General features: G+C 43.0%; 1 protein-coding gene across 1 annotated transcript in view; it reads right to left on the bottom strand.

Annotated features, from left to right (window-relative positions):
* Window positions 1-26,033, bottom strand: part of LOC143925937 (mucin-2-like) — a 257,039-nt gene that overhangs the window by 136,764 nt on the left and 94,242 nt on the right. Inside the window, exons 12-21 of the mRNA XM_077450217.1 lie at window positions 25,546-25,683; window positions 24,460-24,624; window positions 23,894-23,988; window positions 21,852-21,978; window positions 18,837-19,092; window positions 16,682-16,728; window positions 15,875-15,963; window positions 15,617-15,768; window positions 2,270-2,408; window positions 655-765 (exon numbers count right to left, since the gene is read on the bottom strand). Of these exons, the coding sequence (XP_077306343.1) occupies window positions 655-765; window positions 2,270-2,408; window positions 15,617-15,768; window positions 15,875-15,963; window positions 16,682-16,728; window positions 18,837-19,092; window positions 21,852-21,978; window positions 23,894-23,988; window positions 24,460-24,624; window positions 25,546-25,683 (1,319 nt within the window). The remainder of the gene's footprint in view (window positions 1-654; window positions 766-2,269; window positions 2,409-15,616; window positions 15,769-15,874; window positions 15,964-16,681; window positions 16,729-18,836; window positions 19,093-21,851; window positions 21,979-23,893; window positions 23,989-24,459; window positions 24,625-25,545; window positions 25,684-26,033) is intronic.

Here is a 26,033-nt window from a genome sequence, read left to right as displayed (position 1 = left end):
GAGAACCATCTGTACGCTGTATAGCAGGGGTCTCCAAACTTTATAAAGAAAGAGCCAGTTTACTATCCTTCAAACTTTGGGAGGGGTCGGATTGTGGCCAGTGGAAATAAACAATGACCAACTTTGATATTAGGCAGAGAAATAGTTGGAGTCGTTGGGAGCAATAGCACCCCATTTTTGTTGTCAGTAGAAGTACAGTAAAGAAATACATAAGGCTAACTGTATGGACACCCTACTGAAGCCTTTCTCAACCTTTTCAACACAGAGGAACCCTTGAAAGAACTTTGCAGTCTCAAAAAAACCCTGCTTAAAATTACTATATCTACTCATAATAATACATTAGTGTGATGGTCAGTGGGAAAAATGCTTCTAATAATTGTGGTCATTGTGAAGAATTACCTCCTAAAGATAGCTAAAAAGATCAATGGTGTCAGTGGAGGCAGTCATTTCTCACCGTTCAAGGAACCCCTAGCAACATCTGGAGGAACCCTGGTTGAAAAATCCTGCCTTACTCTATTGGGTCCAGGCTTTCTTTAGTTATACAAATGACCGACTCACAGTATCTGTAGTGTTATTTGAGGGAACATTTCTGTTAAATTTATTTATTTACACCTATCTAGGATCAGCCAAGATATTGAATTTGAGGATACTCACCCCCAGAAAGACCTTGATGGCTCTGGAACATGTAACGCCTGTTGTGCCACATGGAACATTTTCTGTGACAATGCTGAAGGTGCCAGTGGAATGGTTGGGACCACAGTAATCCTGAAAATACATTGATATTGCAAGCAATCTTGAACATTCACTTTTAACTTTTCAGTGTTTTTTTTTTTTTTTAGATTTTGACAGAGCAGAGAAGTGTTAAAACCTCTTTTAGGCTAGGTTCACACCATACCACATTTAAAATGAATTGCAGCGAGTGCCAATGTTAAGTTAACAACACCCCAAACACAGGTTGCAAACACATTGACTTTGCCTGCACTGGATCGCACAGTACAAAGGTACCATGCAATCCAGTTGCAGTGCATTTCCAAAAGTAGTGGTTCCAACTACTGTTGGTGTGATGCAGTACAATCTGAGCCCATTCAAAATGAATAAGCTTAAATCGTACTGTACTAATTAGCATAAGAATTGCACAGGAATTCACCTGCTCATAGTGTTCAGGACATGAACTGATGGGAAATATCTCCATTGAATGCAGAAAAACCAAAAACACATTTTCAGTAGAATGAGAATCAGAATGTTCTTTATTTTTTTTTATTTATTTTTTTTACTGATATTTGTGCTTTTCTGTCCCAGTCACAACAGATCCCCAATGGAGTTATAGAAAGAAACACAAATGTGACAAAAAAAATCTAAATCTAAATCTAAAAAATATCTTTCTCTGCCAGTTCAGCAGGAACCGTCTGCGATTCAAACCGCATGGCAGGCTTAATGTATCCAAGTTGTTTGTTTGAACAACTTGGGCACCACCAGCCTGCCGGATCTTACATGCAATAATAACAGTGTTCTCCTGGTGGGCCTGACTCCCCCTGCCCCCTGCTGGGAGAACATAATGGCTAAGCGGGAGGGATTCCCCTATCAACACTGTCTGTGATAACCTTGGTTGCCTGCCCTAGGCTTTAAGAGATTATGTCAGTTAAACAACTTCATTACTTTAAAGCAGTATTAAAACTAAATTGGGATTGATCTGGTGTCTGGAGGTGCATGAATTGAGGCTGATCTGAGGTTTTAAAGTAAATGAATTCATTAATTCTTATTGGTACCCCCACGTACCTTGCTAACATGCTGTCTTTTTCAAGCGTTAGTGCACGCCAAAGAGCATGTTAACAATTTACTATGGATTTAGGTGTGGTGTGATTTTTAAAAAGGATCCAGCTTTTTTTAAGCCTCCACGAGGCAGGTCCTTGACATGCTGGTCTTAGAGGAAGCAGGGTAAAGGATGCTGGAAATCATTTAATTTAAAAGAGGGGTACCATTTAGTGGTGGAACAGAATTACTGCAGTGGACAGAATCTGAATGAACTTTAAAAGTACATTGCTAAAAAAGTTGCTTTTTACTTTATTTTTTAATGGGCTTTAAAGCTGAAGGATACTGCCATTAAGTGTAAATAGAGTTAGTTGAATATTAAATTATACAAAGCTTAGATACAATATTTACATCATACAGAAAGGACACAAAATTGTCTGCTGGTATTTGTTTTTATAAACCAGCTAAACTGCATTATGTATAAACAATGCACAGCTAAAATAACTATAGGGTCACTTACCGTGGCAGCTACAAACTCACATTTCCCATCAAAGTCATACAATTTCTCATCAAATGTGACGTAATGACCACTTCCATAAATTGAACATGTCCTATAACACACATTTTTGGTGCAATCCCAACTTCCACTCTGACAAAAGCTGTGAATTAATGATCAGAAGACAGGTAGTCAGTTTATACAAATCTGAAGATATTCGCATTCATGTGAACTGTATGATTTTGTACCATTATTTTTGTTTTATTGTATTTTTCATTCATGGGTTCTACAAGAATGAAGAAAATCTCATATACAAACATAAGCAAATCTTCTGAAAATCTATCTTTTCAGAATCATGATCAGGGAAGTTCAGATAACCGCCGACCATTTTGCTTTATGTGCTTTTTTACTTTTTATTGAAATCAATAGAAATGCATAAAAAACAATGCATATCAATAGTGATGGCCGAACGGTTCGCCTGGCGGTCGTTTCGCGGTGAATTTCGGTCGTTCGCGGTCCGCTCGTTCGCTCGCCTTTTCCCGTCGTTCCCCCCGGCGGACTTACGTGTTTAATGTGTAAAAGAACTTTGACCTATGATGACACGTCTATCATGGGGTACAGGACAGCCAATTGAGACATGACAGCACATGGACACTTGGACATTCCCCCTAACCTATAAATACACCCGATCCGGTGGCCATTTTACATTCTTTCTTCTGTCACTATAGGGAAAGATTGCTGTGTGGAGTAGGGACAGATAAAACGCTAGCTATTTGGTACACACAAGTTCTTTTCAGGACTGGTATAGGTGTTAGGTGTATATAGGTTTGCTGTGCTACTGATTCTTGCAGCAGCCTGAGTGTCTTTTGTCAGTTTAGAGAAAGGGAAAGGACGGTATGTGCTACAGGGACAGCCAGATTAGTCTTTCATCATCATCATCATCATCATCATTAGCTGTTACTATCAGGTCCACAAAAGAGCTATTCCAGTAACCACTAATCGTTCCAGTCTACTCTTTTTTGCCACTTTGTATAGGGACAGGAAGGAAGCAGTGTTGTCAGGCAGTGAGGGTCAGTTTAAAGACTTGCTGTTACTATTAGTTCCACAAAGGTTCTTTTCAGGACTGGTATCAGTGGTACGGTAATAGGCTTGTACACGTATAATATTCTTTCTTCCAAATATAGAAAGAATATTATACTTGACTGCTGCCCTTCTGCTGCAGTCTGCTAAACATTCATAACTCACTTGTTCCACAAAGCTCTTTATCAGGACTGGTTACTTGGTCTGTGTAGGGTGCTACAGTACATAGGGTTGAGTGCAGTACAGTCTGCTGTTCTGTAAGGACCGCTATCAGTCCACAATAGATAGGGTTGAGGTGCACCACTGCTGACCGCTGCCCTATACTGCAGCAGTCCTTCATTGGTATAGGGACTGAAGTACAGTCTGCTAATCACTAACACACAACCTGCTTGGTCCACAAAAGTTCCTATAAGGACTGGTAACTTGGTCTAGGGTGCTACAGTACATAGGGTTGAGTGCGGTACAGTCTGCTGTTCTGTAAGGACCGCTATCGGTCCACAATAGATAGGGTTGAGGTGCACCACTGCTGACCGCTGCCCTATACTGCAGCAGTCCTTCATTGGTATAGGGACTGACGTACAGTCTGCTAATCACTAACACACAACCTGCTTGGTCCACAAAAGTTCTTATAAGGACTGGTAACTTGGTCTAGGGTGCTACAGTACATAGGGTTGAGTGCGGTACAGTCTGCTGTTCTGTAAGGACCTCTATCGGTCCACAATAGATAGGGTTGAGGTGCACTACTGCTGACTGCTGCCCTATACTGCAGCAGTCCTTCATTGGTATAGGGACTGAAGTACAGTCTGCTAATCACTAACACACAACCTGCTTGGTCCACAAAAGTTCTTATAAGGACTGGTAACTTGGTCTAGGGTGCTACAGTACATAGGGTTGAGTGCGGTACAGTCTGCAGTTCTGTAAGGACCGCTATCGGTCCACAATAGATAGGGTTGAGGTGCACTACTGCTGACTGCTGCCCTATACTGCAGCAGTCCTTCATTGGTATAGGGACTGACGTACAGTCTGCTAATCACTAACACACAACCTGCTTGGTCCACAAACGTTCTTATAAGGACTGGTAACTTGGTCTAGGGTGCTACAGTACATAGGGTTGAGTGCGGTACAGTCTGCTGTTCTGTAAGGACCGCTATCGGTCCACAATAGATAGGGTTGAGGTGCACTACTGCTGACTGCTGCCCTATACTGCAGCAGTCCTTCATTGGTATAGGGACTGACGTACAGTCTGCTAATCACTAACACACAACCTGCTTGGTCCACAAAAGTTCTTATAAGGACTGGTAACTTGGTCTAGGGTGCTACAGTACATAGGGTTGAGTGCGGTACAGTCTGCTGTTCTGTAAGGACCGCTATCGGTCCACAATAGATAGGGTTGAGGTGCACCACTGCTGACCGCTGCCCTATACTGCAGCAGTCCTTCATTGGTATAGGGACTGAAGTACAGTCTGCTAATCACTAACACACAACCTGCTTGGTCCACAAAAGTTCTTATAAGGACTGGTAACTTGGTCTAGGGTGCTACAGTACATAGGGTTGAGTGCGGTACAGTCTGCTGTTCTGTAAGGACCGCTATCGGTCCACAATAGATAGGGTTGAGGTGCACTACTGCTGACCGCTGCCCTATACTGCAGCAGTCCTTCATTGGTATAGGGACTGACGTACAGTCTGCTAATCACTAACACACAACCTGCTTGGTCCACAAAAGTTCCTATAAGGACTGGTAACTTGGTCTAGGGTGCTACAGTACATAGGGTTGAGTGCGGTACAGTCTGCTGTTCTGTAAGGAGCGCTATCAGTCCACAATAGATAGGGTTGAGGTGCACCACTGCTGACCGCTGCCCTATACTGCAGCAGTCCTTCATTGGTATAGGGACTGAAGTACAGTCTGCTAATCACTAACACACAACCTGCTTGGTCCAGAAAAGTTCCTATAAGGACTGGTAACTTGGTCTAGGGTGCTACAGTACATAGGGTTGAGTGCGGTACAGTCTGCTGTTCTGTAAGGACCGCTATCGGTCCACAATAGATAGGGTTGAGGTGCACCACTGCTGACCGCTGCCCTATACTGCAGCAGTCCTTCATTGGTATAGGGACTGACGTACAGTCTGCTAATCACTAACACACAACCTGCTTGGTCCACAAAAGTTCTTATAAGGACTGGTAACTTGGTCTAGGGTGCTACAGTACATAGGGTTGAGTGCGGTACAGTCTGCTGTTCTGTAAGGACCGCTATCGGTCCACAATAGATAGGGTTGAGGTGCACTACTGCTGACTGCTGCCCTATACTGCAGCAGTCCTTCATTGGTATAGGGACTGACGTACAGTCTGCTAATCACTAACACACAACCTGCTTGGTCCACAAAAGTTCTTATAAGGACTGGTAACTTGGTCTAGGGTGCTACAGTACATAGGGTTGAGTGCGGTACAGTCTGCTGTTCTGTAAGGACCGCTATCGGTCCACAATAGATAGGGTTGAGGTGCACCACTGCTGACCGCTGCCCTATACTGCAGCAGTCCTTCATTGGTATAGGGACTGAAGTACAGTCTGCTAATCACTAACACACAACCTGCTTGGTCCACAAAAGTTCTTATAAGGACTGGTAACTTGGTCTAGGGTGCTACAGTACATAGGGTTGAGTGCGGTACAGTCTGCTGTTCTGTAAGGACCGCTATCGGTCCACAATAGATAGGGTTGAGGTGCACTACTGCTGACTGCTGCCCTATACTGCAGCAGTCCTTCATTGGTATTGGGACTGACATACAGTCTGCTAATCACTAACACACAACCTGCTTGGTCCACAAAAGTTCTTATAAGGACTGGTAACTTGGTCTAGGGTGCTACAGTACATAGGGTTGAGTGCGGTACAGTCTGCTGTTCTGTAAGGACCGCTATCGGTCCACAATAGATAGGGTTGAGGTGCACCACTGCTGACCGCTGCCCTATACTGCAGCAGTCCTTCATTGGTATAGGGACTGACGTACAGTCTGCTAATCACTAACACACAACCTGCTTGGTCCACAAAAGTTCTTATAAGGACTGGTAACTCGGTCTAGGGTGCTACAGTACATAGGGTTGAGTGCGGTACAGTCTGCTGTTCTGTAAGGACCACTATCGGTCCACAATAGATAGGGTTGAGGTGCACCACTGCTGACCGCTGCCCTATACTGCAGCAGTCCTTCATTGGTATAGGGACTGAAGTACAGTCTGCTAATCACTAACACACAACCTGCTTGGTCCACAAAAGTTCCTATAAGGACTGGTAACTTGGTCTAGGGTGCTACAGTACATAGGGTTGAGTGCGGTACAGTCTGCTGTTCTGTAAGGACCGCTATCGGTCCACAATAGATAGGGTTGAGGTGCACCACTGCTGACCGCTGCCCTATACTGCAGCAGTCATTCATTGGTATAGGGACTGACGTACAGTCTGCTAATCACTAACACACAACCTGCTTGGTCCACAAAAGTTCTTATAAGGACTGGTAACTTGGTCTAGGGTGCTACAGTACATAGGGTTGAGTGCGGTACAGTCTGCTGTTCTGTAAGGACCGCTATCGGTCCACAATAGATAGGGTTGAGGTGCACCACTGCTGACCGCTGCCCTATACTGCAGCAGTCCTTCATTGGTATAGGGACTGACGTACAGTCTGCTAATCACTAACACACAACCTGCTTGGTCCACAAAAGTTCTTATAAGGACTGGTAACTCGGTCTAGGGTGCTACAGTACATAGGGTTGAGTGCGGTACAGTCTGCTGTTCTGTAAGGACCACTATCGGTCCACAATAGATAGGGTTGAGGTGCACCACTGCTGACCGCTGCCCTATACTGCAGCAGTCCTTCATTGGTATAGGGACTGAAGTACAGTCTGCTAATCACTAACACACAACCTGCTTGGTCCACAAAAGTTCCTATAAGGACTGGTAACTTGGTCTAGGGTGCTACAGTACATAGGGTTGAGTGCGGTACAGTCTGCTGTTCTGTAAGGACCGCTATCGGTCCACAATAGATAGGGTTGAGGTGCACCACTGCTGACCGCTGCCCTATACTGCAGCAGTCCTTCATTGGTATAGGGACTGACGTACAGTCTGCTAATCACTAACACACAACCTGCTTGGTCCACAAAAGTTCTTATAAGGACTGGTAACTTGGTCTAGGGTGCTACAGTACATAGGGTTGAGTGCGGTACAGTCTGCTGTTCTGTAAGGACCGCTATCGGTCCACAATAGATAGGGGTGAGTTGCACTACTGCTGACTGCTGCCCTATACTGCAGCAGTCCTTCATTGGTATAGGGACTAAGAGTTTTGTCACAGGGTGATTTAAAAAATGACAGGCAGAGGAAGAGGCAGGCCCTTCCGCAGGGGTGGTAGGGGTAGGGCAGGAGCACCATCCTTGAGCCAAAGTGGGAAGTTGCAGAAGGTGCGTTCAATTACTTTAAAGGACGCACCAGACTTGGTTGAGTGGCTCACTCAGCCTTACTCTTCTGCACCCTCCTCATCGTCTCGATCTGCACCCTCTTCTTCACTCTCTGCTATGTGCACCCCCAAAGACACTACCACCAACAACACCACCACCACCACCACCACATACCTTCCGCTTGAGTCACAGGAATTATTTTACGACCCATATCAAGAGGACATTTCTGATGCGCAGCCACTCTTGGTATTGGATCAGGAAGAGGAGGTAGCAATAACCGCTACTCAGCAGTCTGACGACAGTACCCAGATCAGCCCAAGGAGGAGGTTGGTCCCCGGTGTTGCTGCCTACTCCGAGATCTCTACTTATAGCGGTGGGGAAGGTGACGTTGATGATGACGTGTCTAGTGATGTCACGTGGGTGCCCACAAGAGAGGAAGAGGAGGGGAGTTCAGAGGGAGATATGGACCAGCAGATAGGGAGGAGAAGCAGGACTAACTTACATTGCACAGGAGGGACAAAGCAGACTGCAAATGTATCAGGAGCGAGTCATCGACCATGTACGGTCACATCTGGCGCTCCCAGGACACCGGCACATGGCTCCGCAGTGTGGGCTTTTTTTAACGTGTCCGCTGCTGACAATAGCGTTGCCATCTGCAATCTTTGCAGTCAACGCATTAGTCGCGGTAAGCCCAACACTCACCTAGGGACGACCGCCTTAAGAAGGCACATGAGCAGCCATCACCGAGCCGAGTGGGAGCAACGGAACACATAAAGCCACACTGCAGGCTCTCACCGTCCAGCCTCGTCTTCTACTTCTCCTCTCTCCTCACAATTGTCCTCCACTCCACCTTCCATCACGCCAAGCTCACGTTTTTCTGCAAAAAGGCAGGCTTCCGTGGGCCTAATGTTCGAGCGTAAAAAAATTATGACGCCGGATAACCCTCTTGCCCAACGGTTGACGGCTGGCTTGTTAGAACTGATAGCCCGCCAACTACTGCCATATAAACTGGTGGACTCGGAGGCCTTTCGCAAATTTGTGGCCATTGGAACACCACAATGGAAGGTCCCAGGAAGGAAGTATTTCTCAGAGAAGGGCATCCCAGAGCTATATGGCCATGTTCAGCGGCAAGTGAATGTATCTCTGGCACACAGTGTCGGTGCCAAGATACATCTGACCACAGACACGTGGTCTAGCAAACACGGGCAGGGAAGGTATATCACTTTTACTGCCCACTGGGTGAACCTTCTGACGGCCGTCAAGCATGTAACCCGTGGCACCCGTGTAGATTTGGTTTTACCGCTACGGATTGCATGCAGGCCTGACTCTTCTTCTCCTCCTCCTCCTACTCCATCCTCCTCCCTCTCCTCCTCAGCTGCCTCCTCCTTTTCTGCTGCTAGCGTCTCTTCCGCTGCACCGCCCAAGCTCCCCAGAACCTATTCCACATGCCAGGTGAGACGTTGCCATGCCGTGCTGCGTCTGTTGTGCCTGGAAGCCAAGAGCCACACTGGCCCGGCACTCCTTTCAGCTTTGCGTTCACAGGCAGATCAGTGGCTAACACCGCTCAATTTGACAGTTGGTAAAGTGGTGTGTGACAACGGTGCCAATCTGCTTAGCGCATTGAAACAGGGCAAAATCACGCACGTGCCATGCATGGCACACGTCTTAAACTTGGTCATGCAGCGATTCCTTGACAAATACCCTGGGGTCCAGGACATCTTGCGGCAGGCAAGGAAAATCTCGGCCCATTTCAGAAGATCTTACACGGCCATGGCTCGCCTTGCTGACATTCAGCGGCGACGCCATCTGCCGGTCAGACGTCTTATTTGCGATTGCCCGACGCGATGGAACTCAACCTTCTATATGCTTGATAGGCTGCTCCAGCAGAAACGTGCAGTTAACGTCTACCTGTATGAACTCTGCGAAAGAAACGGTTCTGGGGAGCTGGGGTTTTTTTCACCGCGCCAGTGGCTGCTCATGCGCGACGCATGCAGACTTCTGCGGCCATTTGAGGAGATCACCAAACTGGTCAGTCGCAGCCATGGCGCCATCAGTGACATGGTACCTTATGCCTTCTTTATGGAGCGTGCATTGCGTCGTGTCATTGATCAGGCTGTGGAGGAGCAGGAGCGGGAAAATGAGGAAGTCGCAATGCTGGATGAATTCCCAGGGGGGGCTACTCTATCTGAGACAAGTCAACAACAGGAGTCTGAAGAGGAGTCAGAGGAGGATGGTGCCGGGGCGGATGAGGAGGAGCAAGAAGAGCGTGCTTTAAACCTTTCTGGCATCCCTGTTGTGCGTGGATGGGGAGAGGAGAATGAAGAGGACGACATTATCTTGGATGATGAGCAGGAGCCAGGCCACCACACCGCTTCCACTTTAGTGCAAATGGGGGCCTTCATGCTCCAGTGTTTTAATAGGGACCCCCTATAAAAAGCATAAGGGTCAAGGGCCAGTACTGGGTGGCAATGTACTTAGACCCCCGGTACAAACACAAAATGGCGGAAATGTTACCGCCGTCGCAGAGGGCTGTCAGAATGCAGCACTTCCAGGCCTTGCTTCGAGAAATGCTGCATTCTGCTTTTGCGTGCGCTGGCAGAGGAGCAATTCCCACTCCCAGAGAAGGATTTGCGGGTACCAATCCAACAGCGCCTGCAAGAAGAGGCCGGTTTGAAGATGTGTTGGTGACTTCCGATATGAGGTCATTCTTTCAGCTGACCCATCGACAGGTGTCATCCGGATCCAGCATCAGGGAACGCCTAGACCGTCAGGTGTCCGACTACATTGGGTTAACGGCCGATGTGGACGCTCTGAGGAGTGATGAACGCCTGGACTACTGGGTGGGCAGGCTTGACCTCTGGCCAGAGCTTGCCCAATTTGCAATCGAACTGTTGGCTTGCCCCTCATCCAGTGTCCTGTCCGAAAGGACTTCAGCGCAGCAGGGGGGATCGTGACCGATAAGCGTACTCGCCTAGCTCACGACAGTGTTAACTACCTCACATTTCTAAAAATGAATGAGGCATGGATCTCGCAGGAATTCAACACATGTGACCAGTAGACCATGTATATGTCTATAAACAATTTTTTTAATCAAGCACACAGACCTTCTTTCTTCATTTGGCTCACTTCCTTGTCCCAAAAAAGCACACCGTACTATATGCCCCTACCCTCCTCTTTGAAGAGGTTGAGCGGTGTCATATTTCTACTGGGGCTGCTTATGATATCCCTGTGCTGTGCTGAATTCCTCCTGGGGGTTCTTATTATGAGGGGATCACACCATCCCTGTGCTGTGCTGACTTACTCCTGGGGCTGCTTACGGTGCTGCTGTCAGTGCTGTATATCACGGTGCTGGTGTGAGTGCTTAATGTCACGGTGCTGCTGTCAGTGCTGTATATCACGGTGCTGATGTCAGTGCTTAATGTCATGCTTCTGATGTCAGTACTCTCTATCACGGTGATGCTGTCAGTGCTGTATATCACCGTGCTGATGTCAGTGCTTAATGTCACGCTTCTGATGTCAGTACTCTCTATCACGGTGTTGCTGTCAGTGCTGTATGTCACGCTGCTGATGTCAGTGCTCTCTATCACGGTGCTGCTGTCAGTTCTGTATATCACGGTGCTGATGTCAGTGCTTAATGTCACGCTTCTGATGTCAGTACTCTCTATCACGGTGTTGCTGTCAATGCTGTATGTCACGGTGCTGGTGTTAATGCTTAATGTCACGCTTCTGATGTCAGTACTCTCTATCACGGTGCTGCTGTCAGTGCTGTATATCACTGTGCTGATGTCAGTGCTGTATGTCACGCTTCTGATGTCAGTGCCCTCTATCACGGTGCTGCTGTCAGTGCTGTATATCACGGTGCTGATGTCAGTGCTTAATGTCACGCTTCTGATGTCAGTACTCTCTATCACGGTGTTGCTGTCAATGCTGTATGTCACGGTGCTGGTGTTAATGCTTTATGTCACGCTTCTGATGTCAGTACTCTCTATCACGGTGCTGCTGTCAGTGCTGTATATCACGGTGCTGATGTCAGTGCTTAATGTCACGCTTCTGATGTCAGTACTCTCTATCACGGTGTTGCTGTCAGTGCTGTATGTGACGCTGCTGATGTCAGTGCTCTCTATCACGGTGCTGCTGTCAGTGCTGTATATCACGGTGCTGATGTCAGTGCTTAATGTCACGCTTCTGATGTCAGTACTCTCTATCACGGTGCTGCTGTCAGTGCTGTATATCACCGTGCTGATGTCAGTGCTTAATGTCACGCTTCTGATGTCAGTACTCTCTATCACGGTGTTGCTGTCAGTGCTGTATGTCACGCTGCTGATGTCAGTGCTCTCTATCACGGTGCTGCTGTCAGTGCTGTATATCACGGTGCTGATGTCAGTGCTTAATGTCACGCTTCTGATGTCAGTACTCTCTATCACGGTGTTGCTGTCAATGCTGTATGTCACGGTGCTGGTGTTAATGCTTAATGTCACGCTTCTGATGTCAGTACTCTATATCACGGTGCTGCTGTCAGTGCTGTATATCACTGTGCTGATGTCAGTGCTGTATGTCACGCTTCTGATGTCAGTGCCCTCTATCACGGTGCTGCTGTCAGTGCTGTATATCACGGTGCTGATGTCAGTGCTTAATGTCACGCTTCTGATGTCAGTACTCTCTATCACGGTGTTGCTGTCAATGCTGTATGTCACGGTGCTGGTGTTAATGCTTTATGTCACGCTTCTGATGTCAGTACTCTCTATCACGGTGCTGCTGTCAGTGCTGTATATCACGGTGCTGATGTCAGTGCTTAATGTCACGCTTCTGATGTCAGTACTCTCTATCACGGTGTTGCTGTCAGTGCTGTATGTCACGCTGCTGATGTCAGTGCTCTCTATCACGGTGCTGCTGTCAGTGCTGTATATCACGGTGCTGATGTCAGTGCTTAATGTCACGCTTCTGATGTCAGTACTCTCTATCACGGTGTTGCTGTCAATGCTGTATGTCACGGTGCTGGTGTTAATGCTTTATGTCACGCTGCTGATGTCAGTGCCCTCTATCACGGTGCTGTTGTCAGATGCCTCTATCACGGTGCATGTGTCATTGCTGTATGTGATGCTGCTGGTGATCATCTCCTGCACCCTCTTCTTTGCCTACCCTGGTCCCTGACCTTCCCTCTCCTCCATTGCCTTCATGCGCTCCACAGTCCTGAATTGTCAGAACAATTTCCCAAATAAAAAAAGAATGCTTGTAGTTATCGATCCCAAATTCACCTCATACATGTATTATGTCATTGGCCAGGTGGTGGGACTATGTTTTCCCTGCTAATAATTACCTCGTGGCTGCAAATTCGACCTAAAGGTTTGAAACGTTCGCCTCCCATTGAAGTCAATGGGGCCCGCGGCGAACGTTCGGTTTTGCGAACAGTCGGCCTCATTCGCGGTCCGCGTTCGCGAAACGTCCCGTCGGAGGTTCGGGCCATCACCACATATCAATGCATTCATTAACCACTTGCCTACAGGCCACTTAACCCCCCTCCTGCCCGAACCATTTTTCAGCTTTCAGCACTGTCACATTTTGAATGACAATTGCGTGGTCATGCTACACTGTACCCAAACAAATGTTTTATAATTTTCTTTACACAAATTGAGCTTTCTTTTGGTAGCATTTAATCACTGCTGCGTTTTTTATTTTTTACAAAAAAAAATAGAAAAAATTATTTTCTCCTTCATTGATGTGCGCTGATGCGGCGGCACTGATGGGCATTGATAGGCTGAACTGGTGGGCATTGATAAGGTGGCACTTATGGGCACTGATGAGGTAGCACTTATGAGCACAGATTAGGTGGCACTGATGAGGAGGCACGAATATGCCTCACTTATGGGCACTGATAGGTGGCACCAATATGTGGCACTGATAAGCACTAATAGGTGGTACTGGTGGGCACTGATAGGCAGCACGGATAGGCGTTACTGATGGGCATTGATGGGTGGAACTGATGGGTATCACTAATGGCCAGCTCTGAGTGGCATCGCTAATGGACACTGATTGGTGGCACTTGTGGACAGTGGTGGGCACTGATTGCTGGCACTGGTGGGCACTGATTGGTGACACTGGTGGGCACTGATTGGTGACACTGGTGGGAACTTAATTGTAATCAGGGCACTGATTACATACCTTAACTATCCTTTGTGAGAAGATGCTGCTTATCGGCTCTCCTCTCCTCACACTCTGTCTGTATTTACATGTGACCGGCTGTGATTGGACACAGCCGATAACATGGTTAAAGAGAAGCTGACGTGGCTCTTTACAGAGATCGGGGTTGCTCCTAGCAACTCGGCACGGCCGCCATACTGTGCACTCCGCAGCCATTTTGGGATGTCATCATATGACGTCGCCCCAGAATGAGAGCCGAACCGCTCCGCTGTCATTTGATGGTTGGCGGGCGGCAACTAGTTAAGGTGTGCAAATCGAAGCATGTCAATGCATCATGAAGCATATCAACTAATCGTGATGTACATCAACATGTTTTGATGCATGTGCTATGGGGCAAGTTGACTTTGAATATAAAGAGAATTCCAGTGAATGTATTAATTTAACACTAGGTGTGAAAAAATCCTAAAAGTGCAGTCAACTGAATCATCATCTGGCTTTCCTATGTCTTGGATACTTTAACAACAACAAGCACTTCCTATTCAAATTCCCAACTCAGTTATTGGTGTTTTTGCCCATTTTTGTGTGTCCTAGCACCTCCTGATGAAAACTCCATAATATAGATTAAAGTGGTTGTAAACCTCAGACATGAAATATGAGCAAAGCATATCCTTCAACAGTGTGTACTTGTCTCAATTAAGAGCACTGTGTGTAATTTTTGCCTGCTGCTTTGTTCCTCTGCTATTTGCATGAGTTACTTATGACAAGTTTTCTTGACACCAATAGAAAAGAGGTGACAGGGGAGGGAGCTTCAGCTGATTAACATCCTCAGCTCTGTTCAAGCGTGCTGTGTGAAAGGGGGGGGGGGGTCCCTTCTCTCCAATCAGCTCTCAGAACTCTCATCACTGAGCTCTGCAGAGTGTAACTTCAACTCTCCGCCCCCCTTTTTTGACAGCTCAACCAAGCTTTATAAATTCTGGACTTTGAACGGCTGTACAGAAGACTGCAGATAAACAGGTAAACAGGTACAATATATGTAGGAGAAATGTTTTCAATTCTGTGTATCACCCGATGCCTGCTACTTCACTGGGTATATGTAAGACTTTACAACCATTTTAAATTATAAAATTCAACATGGAAAATAAGAGCCCCTCATAAGGCAGATATGCAGACAGACAAGCTGAAAGACAGAGCCCCTTACCAGTAGAGTTTTAAACATGTAAGAAATGGGCAGGTTCCACTCCTAGTTCATCGGGATTTGAAAGTCCACCCCCACCCCCCCCTCCCCTCTCCTCTGTTTATCCACAGTATATTGAGAACCCCCACTTCTGAATGGTCATACCCTATTTTATCAATGAATCTGCCATCTGGACAGAATTTGAAAATTATTCTTATCCAACTGCAGAAATAATCCCCAAATGAATGAAAATAAAAATTATTTATATAAACAAAAGTAGCAGTGGTGGGTTCATAGGTTATTACAGGGCGTAAAGTGTAATTTGCTTGGATATTGACAGATATTATTGCACAAATATTTTTTCATATGTAATTTTAAGGCTTTTTGTAAAATATTCAGTTCTGGCTTTTTATAGCATTTATATGTTAATTGTAGATAAAGAGTCCTATGTACCTAATGTACATGTGCTGTATACTTCAACAGTGTATACATCACAAAAGAAGGGTTGTAAAGGACACATTTTAAGTAAATTGAAATATCTGCTTACCATGTATTACAGTCCACATCTATCGTGGTCCCACTGCGATAAATATCTTCTTTGTAGCTACATGGGCAATCTTCCTCAGGAACACATCCTCCAGCCCCATCATCTAGAAGTCCATTGGGGCAAACACATCCTGAGATACATGCTGTTGGAAACTATTATGCCAAATAAAGGTAATAAAAAATAAAATTCATTATTTAAAGACTCAGTATTATAATCTTAATGTATACACTCCCCAAAATGCATAAAAGGTACACTTACATTGCCAGTGGCAAGTGTCTTGCAACTCCTTTGGTTGGGGGCATTTGTTTGGTTGTTACAGTCATAGTAGACTTTTTCATTGGAACAAGCTGAAAAGAAACCTCAAATTAGCATCATATCAAAAATAACTTGTCCTCGATAGGGCTGGGGCTCGGAAGCTTGGGTAAAACAAAATATATACCATATCCGCCATAAAACAACTCTAATTCAATAAATGCTGACATATACACTAATGTTTACCTATTATTTTTATTATACAGGATTTATATAGCGCCAACAGTTTGCCAGCGCGTACCTATGACATATTATGGCCAAAGCTATAATAAATGGTAAATGAACATTTATAATAATAACATCGTAAAATTAACATCAAAGATACAGTTTAAAAAATTAAACAGGTCCCTATACACTGTCACTTCTAAACTATTTTCTTAAGCGTTTCCATTCTAAAACAGGGAGGAAAGCTGGAACAAACTTCTCTCCCTGAATGTTGTCCTCAAGTTCCACAATGCTTAAACGTGCTCTGCCACATTTGCGCATTGTGGAACTTGAGGACTTCAGATAGAGAAGTTTGTCATTATTTAAACCCTTCCTGTTTATAAACCCATACCCGTCATTTCCTTCCTTCAGCCACCTCTGTCATGTGCCTATTGCTGCAAAGTGCAGGGCAATCTGGCTCATAAAGAGTAGCTGAACAGTTTCCTTTTACCACAGAGGCGCCCATCTTACTGTAAAATAACCGGATAATGATTCATCCATCTCTGATGAATAAAGCAAAATAAAAGAAAAAGATGTAAATTTCCTTACCGTTAGCGTGGAAAGGACTGCAAACAAGTTTCCCATCATGGCAAGTGCTAGTTGACAAAGTGAGAAGACAAAGAATTAAGAGACATACACCATTACCATGTTATGTGCTTAGTCATGGACAGGGCTTTTTTCTCATGGAATAGGTGCAGGTACTCCCTCCTTTCCAATCACCCCCTTGTCTTTGCCCCCTACACACCTCTGAGCACAGACCCTGGGTTCCACCCTCTACCCACCTTTCAGTACCATCACAACCCCCACCCCCCCCACCCCGCAATCAATAATATACCCCCAGCAACAATAGAGCTGCCACAAAAAAATACCCTCACCCCAGTAACAATAGACCTCCACTAGCAATAAAAGATCTCCCCACCGCCAGCAATAATATACACTTCCCTCAACAGTAGATCCCTTCCAGCAACAATTACCCCCCCCCCCCCCACAACAATAGATCCCCCACCAGCAACAATAAACCTCCCCACCAGCGACCATAGATCCCCCAGCAGCCAGTATCAGTAGTCCCAGATGAAAAAAAGCCCTGGTCATAGATATCAATTAATACCAATCAATGTTGAAATTTGAAGGTTTAAAGTTTAACCTTTACTGGTTAACTTGAGATATTAAAGATGTAAGCTGTCAAAAAAAACATGCTAGGTTTCTTCAAATTTGATAAGTCCTGATAAAGAAGCTTAATGTTATGCTTGCTTCATTAAAGCCTAACCGCAGGTTTCATTTTACTTTAAATAGTTCCTTTGGGTGAAGCTTCCTGTCTCTGAATGTCTTCCGATTGGCTGAGGTGGAGAGCCCGGTAGACGACATAGCAATTCTGCCTCAGTCAATCAGAGGAACCCTTCCTGTGAATGACTGAGCAGTGCTCATCCTGACTTGATTTTGGATTCTTATTGTTCCCAGGATCTAGTCAGAAGGCTCATGATAACACACTCTGCAGTATGGAAACTGAAGGTAGTGCAGGTATATTGTACCTCCATGAGTCCAATCGTGGGTCCCGCGGACTCGATCGTCATGGGAATACCCGTGATCATTTCACGGGGAGGGAGAACGGGGAGATGCTAATGTAAACAAGCATCTCCCCATTCTGCCTAGTGACAGTGTCACTGACCTCTGCTCTGTGTGATTGGAGCAGAGATCAGGGACGTGTCATACACAGCCACGCCCCCACAGTTAGAAACACGGCCCTAGGAAACACTTAACCCCTACACTGCCACCTAGTGTTAACCCATTCACTGTAAGTGTCATTTAAACAGGAATCTGTGCATTTGTATAGCACTGATTGCTGTATAAATGACAATCATCCCAAAAATGTGTCAAAAATGTCTGATGTGTCCGCCATAATGTCGCAGTCATGATAAAAACACTGATCGCCGCCATTACTAGTAAAAAAACAAACATATTAATAAAAATGCAATAAAACTATCCCCTATTTTGTAAACGCTATAACTTTTGTGCAAACCAATCAATAATCCCTTATTGCAGGTTTTTTTTTACCAAAAATATGTAGAAGAATACGTATCAGCCTAAACTGAGGAAAACAATTGTTTTCTTATATATTTTTGGGGGATATTTATTATAGAAAAATTTAAAAAATAATGTGTTTTTTTTTTCAAAATCGTTGCTCTTTTTTTGTTTATAGCGCAAAGAAAACAAAACTGCACAATTGCCAGTTAAAGCGATGCAGTGCCGAATCCCAAAAAAAGTGGTCTGGTCTTTGGCCTGCAAAATGGTCCGGGGCTTAAGTGGTTAAAGAAGATTCCTAGACATAGGTATGGTATACATATTACATTGGGCCATCTGAACCAATGTAGCTTAGTATATACTGTATACCATATACCATATATCATACCTGTCTGGGAAGGGGGGAAATGCAAAGCATACCTGTGCTGAGTAAGCAGAGGTGCAGTCACTTGGTGCAGAGCCCAGAAGCAAGTGGAGATCATCAGAGTAGCGGTGTCTGCTTCAGGGAATTCCAGCTTCCAGGGGCATCAGGCAGGTGTGGTATATACATAATTACATTTGTCCAAGCTGAATTTTTTTTTTATTAACAATGTGAGTTTACTATTCTGCCCTGAGTAACCTAATAAAATCGATTCCACATGTTTATGGCCAGCTGGGCGCCATTAGATTTTATCATTGTACTTACCAGTGTTCATTTTGTTTAGTAATGGACTCTAGTGGGTTCACGTATGAGCCATCATTGTAGCATGAGCACTGAGATATGGGCACACACTGGTCCTTCTCATTCAGAAACTCTCCATCTGGACAGCCGCAGCCATCAACTGCAGTAAACCCACTGGCACAGGCTTTGTCACCTTCTGCCAGGGAATGGCAGGTTGGCTGGCATGTGGTCAGGTTATATAGATAGATTTTGCTAGACGGGCAAGAATCGGTGTACTTGTCTACAAAAGAGGAATTTCGCATTGTCTTTTAAGTATTTAAAGGACATAAAATACTTGTTTCTCAGTTTCATCTAATATAATATAATGTAATATAATATATCTAATATAGTGTACTAAAAAATTTAATTTAGGAAATGACCAAAATACTCAAAATGAAAAAATATATTTTAATATAATGGCATGTAAAACCTAAAATGTGTATGCCATAGTTTTTTTTTTTACACCTTTGGAAGTAATGAAAAAGGGATATAACCTTTGATGTAAACCTATGTCTGATATAAACCGCTGCCTGATGTTTGCTGCTAAGTACAAAGAACAAACATGTTGGTGGGACTTTATAGGCACCTACAATTTAAACAAATGCTACAAAATCCTAAAACCACAAACAATCTTTATTTAGGCAAACATTAAAAATTGGCTTGGCTGATCATGGCTCATAGGGGTTGATTTACTAAAACTGGAGAGTGCAAAATCTGCGACATCTCTTTACAAACCAGCCTCCAATTTAGTTTTTTTTGCCAAAGCTTAACTGAACAAGCTACCATGCACAGTTGCACTAAATGTTACACTTGTTCCCCTTGAACATCTGGTGTTCGCCCATTCACCCAACAGTGAATTTTATGGGGCATTTGCAGCAAATTTGAGAGCTCCATAATGCATTGCTTACATTGCGCCCATATAGTGTGTTAAAGTGAACAGAGATAGAGAGATAGAGCTAGATTAGGCAGGCAGATTAGTTAGTGGCAGTGTATTTGATATATATATATATATATGTACACAGAGTCAGACTAGGATATTATATATATATATATATATATATATATATATATATATATATATATATATATATATATATATATATATACTCTGCATTCAGCGTAGCCTATATATACAGTGTAAACTCTATATTCAGTCGATACAGGCAGTGTATTTGATATATATATATATATATATATATATATATATATATATATATATATATATATATATTCTCACAGTCAGATTCGGCAGTGTACAGTTTCTAATACAGTGCAGGTGTATACAGTATATAATTCAGTGTGTATAATTTCAAATACACCTCAGGTAGTGTACACCGTATATAATACAGTGTGGTGCGGTGTTGAAAAAAAAGGTCCAATTTTTCAGCAGAGTATATAGTACAGTGTGTATAGTATATAGACTGCAGTTCAGAGTATATAGTGCAATCCATATAGTATATATACTGCAGTTCAGAGTATATAGTGTCCTCCGTGTAGTATATATAATACAGTGCAGGATATATAGTACAGTGTATAATATTGTTTATTGAAGTGGTTAAGGGGAGCCCTATGACAGAATGAAGAAAAAAACTGCAAGGGTTCCCCCATCCATACCAGGTCCTTTGGGTCTGGTATGGATTTTGAGGGAACCCCCCACGCCATTTTTTTAAAAAAATTGGCATGCAGTCCACCTTAATATCCATACCAGACCTGGTATGGCAGACTAAGGGGACCCCCCAGGCACGATATTTAAAGGAATATTTCATTTTTATTGTTTCACCTTAAGCATTCTTAAAATCATGGCTCCTGAAAAAACACCCATTTTAAAACCTTTTTTTTTGCATTGATACATGTCCCCTGGGGCAGAACTCGGGTCCTAAAACACTTTTTATGACAATAACTTGCATATACGCCTTTAAAAGCACTTTTGATTTTTCACATTTGTGTCCCATAGACTTTAACGGTGTTCACACACATTTTTGTCTGTTTGCAAGTACTGGTGCGAACCGAACCGGGGGGGGGGATTGTTCGGCTCATCCCTATTGGTAGGTAATCACTGGCTAATTGTGATTCTTGACATGTGTGAATGTCGCTCAGATTGTGGTGTCTGCATGTCATCTGTTAATATGTTGAGCAAAATATTGGTATAACATTGTATAATTTATTCTCTAAGGACTACACAAATTGAACTTTGATCAGCCAAGACATTTTTTAATGCTTGTCTAAATACAGATTGTTAGTGGTTTTACAATTTCATTAGATCTGTTTAACTTATAGGTGACTATAAAGTCCTAGCCACATGTTAGGTCTTGGTAGTTAGCTTTATTTGGGATGATGGCACATTTCAGCATTAAATAATCCTCTTTTATAGCATTTATTCTTACATCTATTGAAGGCTCTGTTAGACTGGATTCACACCTACGCATTTTTAGTGATTTTTGCATTTTGCAGATTTGCACTACAGTCCATTTAACATGGTTTCCTATGGAACACATTCTGTAGTGCAAATCTGCAAAATGCAAAAAGCACTAAAAAAATGCATAGGTGTGAATCCAGCCTTAGAGAGATTTCCCACCCTTGTTCTCCTGCTGAAAATGTTTTACAAGACAGAAAGTGAGGGAAACTCTCCAACAGCAACACAGAGGGATAAGACAATTTTTTTTTGTAAAGCGGGGGAAGGCTAGGCCCCTGTCAAATTTGTATTTGCTCTTTGTGTCATTGCTGCACATTTTATCTCACTTCCTGTCTGGGTGAAACCATTGCCAGCAGGACAGGGAGGATGCTTCTTCTTGGCGGAGCCCATGATAGCAGTAAAAATTAGACAATGATTCTAATTCTTCCCCAATTTATCAAAACAATTTGGCCCAACATACACTCTATTGTGTTATTTTTAAGTGGTAGGGTACACAGGGACATTACATGTATGTATACTAAGAAGAAAACAGCTCTTACAATCAGTCTAGATAATTAAAATTACATACTGGCAAAAAAAGCACTTACCACAAATGCCCTTCCTCCATCCCCACAAGATGATCCCTTTTGCAGCGCAGGCCCTGACATAGGAGGAGAGTGCAGCACACATACACTTCTCACTGTCTTTACAGCTACAAGAGTCATAATGACACCTCTGAGAAAACAGAAACAATAGAAGTTGGTTACTTTGTGAACAGAAGTACATTTATTAAACTTCAAGAAAATATGGAACTTAGTAGGAAGTATCCGCATCACAATTTTTGTTTTCTTCATATAACATTTTCTTAATTTTTTTATTTTTTGTAACATTAGGTTACTACTCAATTGCATATATTTTATCAATTTATCCTAATTTAAATGGCCCCTGTTCACATATGAGCATTCTGTCATCTGATACAAAATGTCTGTTGCTAAAAAAATTACATGAGCTTATTTTTGGTGTTTTTGGTCCCATAGTCTTCAATAGAAACGCCTGATTTTAGTAATTTCTGAGCATTTTGTAACATGTTTTTTGCTTAAACAGCAACTCTCCACCCCTAATTTACTCTCAATCTCCTCGCCCTAGTGCTTACTATTGGCTAAACAAAAATGCCTGAAGCTGTAAAACAATTGTAATATGCTTATAAAACTCTTGTAATACTTTTCTAAAAATGCAAGTAAATCGCTATGAAGATGTGAATACAGCCTAACACTAGACAGCCACTTTTTTACCATGTTCTCTATGGTCCGATAAAAATAACTCAAGTTCCCCTAGACATGTAGCAGGGTGAGCCCGTGCCACTGTTTAAAATGGTGGTTTACGCCAAGATTTTCTAAGAAGCTAGAACGCTTATGACACAAGTGTGTGCTGGCTTCATATGAGAGCCAGAGATAGAGCTCAGAGCTTCACCCTCCCAAGGAGGTTAGTGTGTGAAGGGAGCCGTGAAAGGTGCTGCCATGCGCCATGGTGTTCAGCAGGTTGGGATGGAGCAAGACCTGAGCCTGAGAAAGAGTCCACATGGGACAGAGCAGCTAGAAAGCTGTAAGGATGACACAAAGCTGAGGTGCAGCGGCTGTGCATAAAGACTGGGATGTGTTTCATGGTCAAGAGGATCAAAAAGGTACTAAGGTTCAGGAGGATCCTAAAGAGGCTGCCACAAGAGCCAGGAAGCTAAATGTTAAGTTTTTGCAATGATGGAGAGAACCCCCTGCGTTGGAAGATATGCCTATGTAAACTGTTGGCGTTTCTTTAAATATAAGTTGGCAGGCAAGCCCTGAAAACTATATCTGGCTTTGAGTAAACTTTCCCTTGTGGCACTACCATTGAGCTAAGAAACTCGGATGTGTCACAATATTTGCAGTTACTTCACATAGCCTCTAATTGTTTTTAATGTATGCCACATTTTTTTTCTTTTTTTTTAGAACTAAAATCTGTTTCTAATTTAGAAGTTAAGCCCCATACACACTATCAGATTTTCTGCTGTTTTTTTCCTTCAGATTTACCAAAACCATATAATATGAGCATGGCACTGTTATACCTATTTGTGCAGACCGTTATATATTTGGGGTTGAATTTTTTTATTGAGTATAGCCTCATTGAAAACATTGAAAGGTAGGAAGGTGAAAATGTGAGGACAGTTGCAATTGCAGATGCTGACCAATACACAATGACATCCAGATGGGCTAATGGAGCATCACGACACTGATACACAGACCCAAGGTTTAAGGTAAAAAATAAATTGCTGTTGAGTTTTGTTGTATATGACAGGTGGGAGATACAATAAATCTCTGTAACTAATGTCTTCAAACTGTAAGTTGTAAATGTCTTTACAATGTACTGGAATGATAAGCTTTACTGTTGTTGTTTTTTTTGCTCTTCTGTACCATGTGTTCTCTCAATAAACATATTTTGATATACTAAAAAAAGTAGTAGACTGAGCCAGGCAAGGGAGGGGCACTCAGCCTCCAGATGACCATAAGCCAAAACTAGGGAGTCACCATAGTCTTCCAGTAACCTCAAGGCTCTCTCAATAGACCACCACTGATCATAATATGTTATTACATGTGACCACATACAAAGCAACACTCACCTTTGCATATTCAGCTGGTTTTATGGTTAAATGGCATTTAGCGAAAGGAGACGTGTTATCTTCCAGCAAAGAGCACCAATGGTCTGCATATTTTTCTGGAAAGAGTGAAGCACTGTGCTTAATTTGTGTAAATGAAAAAATAAATGAAGTAACAAAGTAAAAGAAATGTTTTAATGTTAAAATAGCTGGCGACAGCATTAGTATACGTAGATAGTTGCTAACTGTACAGAATTATTTTTTTATGTCCCAACACCTTTGAAAAATGTCAGTTCTTGATTTTCATTGACTTATATTGAATGAAGACCTCTAGTATAGAGGCAAAGCACCTCCATGCCACTTCTTCATCTTTTGTAGCTGGTGCATCTGGGAATGAGGGAGAATGTGAAATCCTAATTCCATTTTTTTTTTTTACTTTTGAATGTAGTGGTCCTTCTAATGCTTTTGTGGGAATGCCTGGGTTATCAGCTTGGACTATGTCTCCAATGAGGAAGTTGATTTAAAACCATTTCAGCATGAATATTGAATAGCAACATAACTGAGATAACATGATAAAGATGATATCTTACTGTTCTCAATGCTAAGGCTGCACGGATCATCCAGCCAGTCTGACACATCAGGACACATGGCGTTGGTCTTCCAAGTGTTGGCAAAAGCTGAGGCTGTGGCTTCAACTAGACCACCTGATATTTGAAAATCATCTATTTCCATATAATTGAAGTTTCCACAAAGACCTATAAAAACAGATCCAAGCATATATCAATATTTTGTTACATCTCAAAAGCTGTAACTTTAATGTTCATAAATTCAAAACCAGTTGAAGCCAGAGAAATATATATAGACTCTGTACTAATAACCTCCATTTTACACCTTCCTGTTACTACAACTCTGCATTAGTTGAGTCCATTAACACAGGGGCAACTTTGGATCCAACTTGAAGGCGTCCCAAATTGCCTCAAGTCACGCAACATGATAAACTCAATGTAAGTGAATGAGAGCCGTCTTAATGTACACTACTGAAGTCGCTCTGACTTCAGAAAAGGTTCCTATACTACTTCAATCTGACTTCTAGGCAACTTGTACCCATTGATTTCAATGGAAGTTGCCTCCAAGTTGGATCCCCTGTCTTAACTGAAGCAACTTTCCAGGAAGTAAAAACAGTTTTCTAGGCAAACCCCTCCCTCCCACAGAGCTGATTATTATGTGATTGGCCACTGGCAAAGTCCCCTGCATGAAAAGATTTAATTGCATACTGAAGCAGTCAGTCTATATTTGGTACAACTAAACTTCAGATTGAAAGTAAATTTTACCTTATTTTATGCAGTAGCTATTGCCAATATTATCTACATTTTGTTATTACAGGTGTGTTAATAGTTCTTGGTCCTATAATATCTCTCTGAGAGTGAAATGTCACAACTGTAGCTTTGTCAGTTAATAGAGGACATTTAGAACTAATCAAGAGTCTGAGGCACTGAAATAATGAAAACTCTCAATGCTTATAAATTGGTTGTTCACACTCAAATAGACAAACATATTTATATTTGAAAAGATTATGTTATACACATACTTGTATACAAATATTGTAACACGCAGTACGGTCAGGTATAGATATCATGCATTATGGTCACTGAGGTGACAGGTCCTCTTCAACTAACCTTGTAGTTTTCCAATGAACGATGTATCCATAGTGATGTATAGCTGCATCATGGGTTGCAGCTGAATCTGCATCTGAAGGCCAAATGCAGCATTAAGAATGATGTAAGAGTCGGTGGGTTGAGAAATGGAAAAAGTGGCTGCAAAAAAAGCACAAAGATACCAATAATTGGCCACATTTTTAGTTCAACCACTGGGCTACAATTTTACACTGCTTGTCTTGCACATGTGTATGAGTTCTTATGTTAAATGTATTCTGGGATTAGTATTCTGGGATTTTACATTTACATCAATATGGGATATTGCATATTGAAGTGGAATTCCATGGAAAATATCAAAATGTATAGTTGAAGCTTAAATGTCTACTGTTTTCTCTGATTTTAAATGTTGTTGAACCAAATGTAAATCTGTTGGTTAAAATGTTTGTTTAAAAGCATTTTAGGGGTTAAAAAATTTCCCCTTTATCAGGGCTTGAGAGAATTTAGCTGAG

The sequence above is a fragment of the Lithobates pipiens genome, unplaced genomic scaffold (genome assembly GCF_037356315.1).
Source record: "Lithobates pipiens isolate NorthernLeopardFrog02 unplaced genomic scaffold, aLitPip1_a1.2 Scaffold_10, whole genome shotgun sequence".
NCBI lineage: Eukaryota > Metazoa > Chordata > Amphibia > Anura > Ranidae > Lithobates > Lithobates pipiens.
The sequence above is the reverse complement of the archived record's forward strand: the minus strand, read 5'-3'. Positions and strand labels throughout refer to the sequence as shown.